Consider the following 8,888-nt stretch of genomic DNA (forward strand, 5'->3'; position numbering starts at 1 on the left):
TACCCTGTAATCACTCACATTATCTTTTTCAAGGAATGTAGGGGTTATTTGAGCTCAGTCATCAGGCAGGCACTATAAGATGCTGCGTGGCCTGACCCCAGCCTGCTCCTGACTGTTCAGGCAGGCAGAGCCCTCTCTGGGGCTCAGCGTGGGAGCCGAGCGCTGCTTCTAGGTAGGTCTGTTCCGCTACAATGTCAGATGCCTGTTTTTACTTACTTGTTCATTAGCTCTTTAAAATAGATTCCTATGCTGGTTCGACTTAGCTCAAAAGAAGTAAGGCAGAATTTTTTTGCCATCCCTAAATGTCACACCTAATATTGTATACTGATAACACTTTTCCAAGAATAACCAGCCTATCAATCAAGCCATTAACAAAGCTTAATTAGTCACTCTGTTTGGGGGTGTTTGATAACTTAATCTTTTCCACTGTAATCAAGAACTAGGAAAGGTCATGGACTCCAAATTATTCATTGGATTAGGGAAAATAATGAATTGCTAATACAGGAAACATCTTGCAAAAGGGTGGCTTTTAAAAAATTTTTACTATTACTATCCAAGATTTTAAAATTTGTGTTAACGTTCTCCATTGCTGTGTCAAGAATTATCTTATGGATGGCACTCTTTAGTTTCATCAGTCCTGGCCCTAGGCTCAGTCAACTTATTCTTAAATTTTCTGTAGCTGGAAATCCATGACAGCTGAACATATAGAAATATTCCTAGTACCCTGTGGGGTAAATGCCTGTGAGTGTGATACCACAAAGAGAAGATTAGCATCATTTTTTTGAGCAGGAAGCTCTGTTTTGACACTTTGTGGCCATTATCTCATTTAACCATCACAAAACCCCTGAAAAGTGAGCTTTATTCCCATTTTAAAGATTAGGGAGCTGAGGTCCAGAGAGGTTAAATAGATGGCCCTGGGTCACACAGCAGATAAGTTGTGGAGTCGGCATTTAACCCAGGTTTGCTTGTCTCCAGAGTCTCTGTTCTTTATGCCACCCTACTGCCTTCCCCAAGAACACGTTGATTAGTATTGCCTTCAGAATTCTTCTTTCTTGTGAATGTCCATGTGCATTCATACTTATTTCACATGAGTATCCTGTTTCTATTTTCTGGACTTTCTACCACCCAAAGTAGTAATGGAAAGTCTTTGTCTGTCATTTCCTTAGGTGGTCCCAGGAGTCCGACAATGGAAGCCATAAATGTTGGCATGTCCAGTCCTCCCCTGGTGAAGCCCACGATGGGAGCTGGCCTCAAGACCAGCAGACCCCGAGTCATGTCCAAGAGTGGACACAGCAACGTGCGAATTGACAAAGTGGATGGCATATACTTGCTCTACCTCCAAGACCTGTGGACCACTGTCATTGACATGAAGTGGAGATACAAGCTCACCCTGTTTGCTGCCACGTTCGTGATGACCTGGTTCCTTTTTGGAGTGATCTACTATGCCATCGCCTTCATTCATGGGGACCTAGAGCCCAGTGGGCACTCTTCAAACCACACCCCCTGCATCATGAAAGTGGACTCCCTCACGGGGGCGTTCCTCTTTTCCCTGGAATCCCAGACGACCATCGGCTACGGCGTCCGCTCCATCACAGAGGAATGCCCTCACGCCATCTTCCTGCTGGTGGCTCAGCTGGTCATCACGACCTTGATTGAGATCTTCATCACGGGAACCTTCCTGGCCAAAATCGCGAGACCCAAGAAGCGGGCGGAGACCATCAAGTTCAGCCACTGTGCTGTCATCACCAAGCACAATGGGAAGCTGTGCTTGGTGATCCAGGTGGCCAACATGAGGAAGAGCCTCCTGATTCAGTGCCAGCTCTCGGGCAAGCTCCTGCAGACCCACGTCACCAAGGAGGGCGAGCGGATCCTCCTCAACCAGGCCACTGTCAAATTCCATGTGGACTCCTCTTCCGAGAGCCCCTTCCTCATCTTGCCCATGACCTTCTACCATGTGCTGGATGAGACCAGCCCCCTGAGGGACCTCACCCCCCAGAACCTCAAGGAGAAGGAGTTTGAGCTCGTGGTCCTCCTCAACGCCACCGTGGAGTCCACCAGCGCCGTCTGCCAGAGCCGCACGTCTTACATCCCGGAGGAGATCTACTGGGGCTTTGAGTTTGTGCCTGTGGTTTCTCTCTCCAAAAACGGCAAGTACGTGGCTGACTTCAGTCAGTTTGAACAGATCCGTAAGAGCTCAAATTGCATCTCTTACTGTGCAGATTCTGAGAAGCAGAAACTTGAGGAGAAGTACAGGCAGGAAGATCAGAGGGAACGGGAACTAAGGACTCTTTTGCTGCAGCAGAGCAACGTCTGATGGCAGTGATGTCCCCTCGGCTTAACTCCGGGCTGCGTCCATGTCTGGGCTCCCTGCAAAAGCAAAAGTCACCTCAAAAAGGAAAATGTGTGGACACACCCTGAAAAACTGTGCAGACGTACAGACCTTTTCCTTCGATCTGGAGGCAAAACAAGCATTTCCACGTCTGAGAGGGTTCCTTTCTTTTTAACGCTTTGTCTGAAACCAACTCCCCAAATTCAAATTTTCTAAAATGGGGCTGCCTCCCAAACAACTCAGTGGAAGGCAATTGCAACAACGTCCTGCTGGGTGGATAGAACTTTCTCAAGGCTGATATGGAAAGGAAAGGCATTTCTATGTAAAGTACAAGGTATTTATTCATTCTAAGTATCAAAGATGTTCCAGCCGAGAGGTGCAATGTGGTTCAGTATCCACTTATACCTTTGTTTCAAAACAAACCCTTTTTTTCAAGCAGCGAAAATGTGATTTATAATGGAGGCTATCTGATAATACATACAAAGGGGCAGACGGACTCTGCACCCACAACATATAATAATTCCATTTTTACTTTTTTCAGTGACTTTAATTACACGGAGTGAAATTGATTGAGTCAAGAGTTAACAGTTGTGAAAACACGTGCAAGTGGAGCTGATATGATGACTCACACTCATGCTTTTGTTGGAATATACTAGACTCTTCCTTTTCAAACTGTGGTTTGCAGACCAGCAGCATCAGCACCATTCAGGAGTTTATTAGGCACTTAGCCCTACCCGGACTTGGAGAATCAGGCTCTGCATCTTAACAAGACCCCCAAGTGATTCATGTAAAAATGGAAGTTTGAAAAGCTCTACTCTGGACAATGTTTTCAAAGTAACTTTCTGAAGCCGGGGGACTCTGGACGGACCTGTCCTTTCTCCAGTTCGTTATCATAGGTCAATATTCCTTTCAGCCATTCATTCTTTATCCATTAGAATACTTTGTCCACAAAGGAGCTGCCATAGACATTCCAAGAGCAAAATAATGCTCTTGGGAGTAATGATTGTCCCTCTCATGCTAAGTACATGTTTGTTGATTACAGTTAGCAGGAGAGAAAAATTAAGCTACATAACAGTCGGAAATTTGCTCATATGTGAAAGCTCGTATGGTTGGTCAGGGCCATGAGGAACAAGAGGAGCTGAGGATAAGGAATTGAAACGCAGAGGACTCTTTGAAGCATGAACAAAATTTGATAATCTGATATGTAAAAGATGCCCTCAGTATTTAAATAAATCTCTTACAACTCCGTGTTACAGAGCTAACATTTTGCCTTTGGTTGAATTTAGGGGCCAGACACCCAGCATTTCTTTGGGAAAGAGAAATGGGATGATGGATTGGCTAAAGGTGCAAAAGATGAGTTTTCATTTCATTCAAACCAGGACAGATTTGTGTATTCACTCCAGAAGAACGTGAAGTAAGTGCGTAGGCACCACACAGAGGTACCCGTGAGCCCACAGATGTGTACCTACAGACCTGCACACAAACCCCCACACAGAGGGATGCACGCCCTGGCTCTTCAACCTGAATGATGGAAACATCCATGAAGGCCTTTGTGATTAACAGAGCAAGTCCTCAACAAGTTTGCTTACTATATTTCATTCTACAAGAACCAGAATACCGGGACTCAGAGAAGAAGGGGCAAGGAATCTGGATTCCAATTATCAGTGAAATGATGCTCTGCATTACAGCAAATCTGGTCACATCATGATGTTAACACATTTTCAAGTGTCCTTCCACTAACAGAAAATGTGGCTAAGACCTCTGACCTGGTACTGAACATTTAATGCAGGTGTAAGAATAATGGGGGTGAAGTTGTAAAGGTTTAAAGAAACAATCTCAATGCGCAAGAGGTTGTTATCTTTAATTATTCAGGAAGGTTTTTATTTTCTATTGATGATTTTATGGCAGATTGTTTTAGATCTTCATTCTCTTAAAAAATCAAATTAGTGTAGTTAGATATTAGTTCTTTTAGTTATTAAACCTTTTTTTTATTGTATAATATGATAGGAAAACAATGCCACAGGCATGTTTACAGTTTTTCTGTTGCACTATTAAATTTTTTTTCACAGTATTTAGAGGTGTGCTGATTCGACTGTGATCAAGATTAGGAATCTTGCATTCTTGTATATCGTGCAATGACGTAGCATAAGATGAGAAATCTTTTTGTGTGTTGATTTAGCATATTTATTTTGGCCAAATTTGGAAGACTTGATCTCTTGCACTACACACAAAATAAATATGCAGTGCCTTAAAATCCAATATTTGTACAGGTCATTAAATCATACTATAACACAATATTCAATAAATAGCTCAAAAGTTACGTCCAATTTGAAAATAGCATTTTCCAGGCACACTTACTTATTATTACTTTGTACAAAATCCTCTTGTGTTAATGTGCTAACAAAAGGATTCAGGGGGCAGAATTATTTGATTATATCTGGACATGACTCTGACTGAAACAGATTCATGCTTAACGCCCAACTAAGATTTGTCAAACTAACAGAGTGTTTTGACCCCCAAAAAAGTTTTTGTTTGCATTTTGTAGCATTTCCAGTGCATCAGATCTTCTCAGTGAGACCATTCAAAAATGTTGTGTTCTATTTGAGAAATCACAAAGAGCAGCAAGCAAATCAGTATAATCTGCAAGCTGTGTTTTAATTCAGTAATGAAATATATTGTACTTATTTGGTACCCAGCAGCCAATGGCCCCAGACGGCATAGCAAAGACTAACTTGTTGATGGTCACAAGCCATCTTGACTTCTCTTTCCCATTCATCAGGAAATTACCACCCAGAGATGGGACTCCAGAAATTTAAAATAACTGGTTAAAAGTAAAAAATGCCATGAATTAGTGGACCAGGTATTTAAATGAATTTAAACATCTGTTTGATTTTTCTTTAAATCAAGTTTTCAATTTTAATTGGCTGATTTCAATCCCATCAAAATGTAATTAAGACGTATAAAAGGATATATGCACAACTGAATCACTATGCTGTGCACCAGAAATTAACACAGCATTGTAAACTAACTACATTTCAATAAAAAAAAATGTTAAGACATATGAAAAGCGACACCTGCTCCAGTATGTTTCTTTCTCCCTTGCTTAGATCCTCAGTACTCATACGATGTCTGGAGAAAGAAGAAAAGAGAAAAGCAAAGCTAGGAAGACACGAGGCCTTTGCATCGTAGCTCCTTTGCAAGGATCCCCCTCATCCTTGGGCTTGGTTCTATATTTGGTCACTGTGGTCAAAGGGTCAGACATCCAACCATTTGGCATAAAGAAACCTTTTAGTCTCTCAGTCTGGGCTTTTCTTCTTGCTAGATTTTATCAGGGAAATATTTGAAATGACTAGTTTTGAATACAGGTTATTTTATCATAGTTTTCTGGGATGGGATTTTCTTCCAAATGAAAGGGATTAGCATTTCAAGTCTTGATTTCCACGTTCCGTAGTGTGTACTCCACTTCCAGCATTTGACTTTGCATAGGCTCAAGGTGCACTTAAGTTTTTTTCCGCTGGGAAGACTTACCCTTGCAGGTCTAAACCTTAACATTTCCCTTCTAACTGATTGAGTACATACATTTTGCCTTTTGTGAATTTCAGCATATCTTTAATCAGAATGATTTACCAACTGGTCCTTGGGTCTGTGAACAGTAATGAATAGATTTGCTCTCAGAGTAAGCTGCTTTATGAACAGAGTCCAAATCTCCAGGGTGAGAATTTGCAATGAAACAGTATAATTAGAATTTAATTGGAATTTTAAAGAATAAAGGAGTTACTTAACTTCTCGAGGCATTAGTGTTTGTCAGTAGATTTTGTTTTTATTGTTGTGTTGTTTCGATTTTCTAAAAGAAATCTGAAACAAAGTCTTTATCTTCAGAGTAAGGAAGGCAGTGAGAAATGTGTAAAAAATAAAAACTAATAGTTGGTCAACTAGACTTCCACATAAGAAGACTTCTGTTAGTGGAAAAGAATTTCTTTGCAGGGGAGAATTTGGTCATTCATTCTTGCATTACAACAGATTGTGTCAACGTTTTCTTCTGGATTCCAGGAGTAGCCATTTTCCTAGCCTTTAAGAAACATTGATGGATTTAGTCCAGCTTTTCCCCCAAGTTCTTCCCCTAGTCACTTAATGAAAAATAAACAGGAGGGAGAAATAAAGCTCTACCCATTTGATTTCATCTTCATCCTCTGTCAGTTCTCCTGTTAGACTCTGTTTCCTTGCAACTTGACATATGGTTGGCTGATTGTTCTTCTTCTTTGCTGCCCATTCTGTCAAGTCATATAAATCCTGTGGGTTAAAAATAATCAACCCAAATTAATAATTTGTGGACATTTAGATGCCTGAAAACTAGGGACAGGAATTCTTATTTTTCATTTAGTATGTTACTAGTGTGTAAAAAGAAAAGATGAAGAAAGAGCTGTTGATTGGAGTTCATAATTAATTCCTAATAAAATCACGAGAATTGGCTGTAGAAGTCGAAGGGCCCAATGGACACAAGTATAAATGCCAAAGATGTCATGAAGGGAGGTAAAGGCCATAAATCTAGTACAAGTAAATTTCAGCCAAATGCAGGGAGCTTTGGTACATTTTGTGCAGCCTGGAGCAGCGACCTCCTTGAGCCTGTCCTTCATGGAAAGGTTGCGGCTCCAAGTCTTCCTCTACATGGTGCCCAGAAGCCCTGATTCCCAACCGCTGTTGGAGAATCAGGCCAGTGGTTTTGTATTCCTAACCAGCGCTGGATGGGCAAAACCAAAGATGAAGGCATCAACCTAAAAGTCCATCACCAAGTTTTTTTGTTTAGCAGCTCACATCTTATGAGATAGTACTTAACTATGATCTTTATTCAAGGACAAAATCTTATCTAGTATCCATGCTTTTCCACCCACATAAGATGTCCAATTTCATCCCTCAAAAATATTCAAGTTAAAGGTAGAAGCCACCTAAGATTAGACTCCAATGGAGCTACTACAATAGATTACACAGTACCTATTCTCTTAAAAAAAAATCAGAAGTTAATTCTGAGCTAATAAATGTGAGCTCTTAGCTTATTATTCTTATTATTGCAAATGTCTTTAATATTCCTGAAAAAGTAAAGAGCTTCCAAGAATGTGATTGGAGGGGAGTTCAAAGGAATGATTGTTTTTCATTTACTCTAATTGAACCATATTCTTTCATCTGCAATCAAATCTTAAGATTAAGGATGTTGTATTAAAGCAAATCATCGCAGGAAGTATGACTGTATCAGGGACTTTTTACAAAAACAATCTTCCAGATCATGAGAGGAAGCTGTGTTTGTGTGCTGACACAGAGTATTAAACAGCCGTCAGGAGAGGAAGGCTGTCATCAGGATAACAGCCAACTTGGATCTATTTTTGAAGAATTATTTCTGCAGGGTGTCATGGAATTGTAAGTTACAAAAAAGAATGCTTTAGTAAACAGTCATCTCCATTCCAAAAGCACCCGCTCCAAAATACCACTTAATGAAATTCACAGGAATGTTATGAAGGTGGAAATCCCACGTGACGTGCAGATTTTACGAGCAAATGGTCCCACTACTTGTAAGTCCTGGCAGTGTGCGTTTACCAAAATCTCCATCACGCTTCACTCCCTTGCTATATATAGCACTCCATCTGATCACTAAACCATGCTACCAGATGCGTGTTCTTGTTTTCCTCCAATTTTTGAACTAGTCTTCAGCCTAAATTTGCTTTAACACAATACTGACATGTTTCTCAAGTTTGAGCTACTATTTGGGACATGTTAGAGATCTCAGACTAACCGATATGTGTGTACCCCGTCACTACTGAGCCCCGTCATGCTCTGACAAATCAGCTTTAAATATGTACTTTACAATCTACAAATTTATACCTCTGTTTGTCAAACCGTTTCCTGTTTTCATTGTATCTCCATCACCTTTTCTTTATATATATATATAAATTTATATATATATATATATTTCTTTATATATATATATAAAATTCTTTATATATATATATATATATATATATCACTCTAATCTGTGAAATGACAGCAAATACAATAAAGCCAATTTTATATCTTGAGTTTTATTTTCATTTGTTGGGAAGGTTTTGGTGCTATCGGTGGTGCTCTTACAGGGAGAGTGGTGGAATATTTTCTCAGAGAGCTGAGAGACAAACTCACGTGAGACAGACTTTTCCAATGACGGCGACAAGAACTGGGGGGATGACTCGGTTAAAATGGCATTTTCTATCAATGCCGAAAGGGACATACTTTGTTTCCTTTCTAATCAAAGAAAAGAACATGAATTCCCTTCCCCATCTCTTCTTTTTGCCTTAATACCCTACTGCTCATTTTAGTCAATGATTAAAGAATAAGTTAACAACTTAAGAACAGTCCTTTCAGCACATTATCAGAGTTCCCTTGCATTCCATTGCCCTTTTCCACTGATGGATTAAAAGAACGAAAACACATAGTTACATAAGCCTTAAAGGCATCGCTATGGGTGTGACAGTAAGGCCACACAACCATCTAAGATCCACACTGCAGAGAAATGCACCCAAGAAACAGCGGTTGT

General features: G+C 40.3%; 1 protein-coding gene across 3 annotated transcripts in view; it reads left to right on the forward strand.

Moving 5' to 3' along the window:
* The window catches only part of KCNJ15 (potassium inwardly rectifying channel subfamily J member 15), a 46,904-nt gene extending 38,668 nt beyond the window's left edge, over positions 1 to 8,236 (forward strand). For all 3 annotated transcript variants that reach the window (XM_072969183.1, XM_072969175.1, XM_072969189.1), the window contains one exon: positions 1,167 to 8,236. In XM_072969183.1, the coding sequence (XP_072825284.1) occupies positions 1,187 to 2,314 (1,128 nt within the window). In that variant the 5' untranslated portion in view covers positions 1,167 to 1,186 and the 3' untranslated portion in view covers positions 2,315 to 8,236. The remainder of the gene's footprint in view (positions 1 to 1,166) is intronic.
* Positions 8,237 to 8,888: the final 652 nt, after the last annotated feature.

Source organism: Vicugna pacos, chromosome 1 (assembly GCF_048564905.1).
Source record: "Vicugna pacos chromosome 1, VicPac4, whole genome shotgun sequence".
NCBI lineage: Eukaryota > Metazoa > Chordata > Mammalia > Artiodactyla > Camelidae > Vicugna > Vicugna pacos.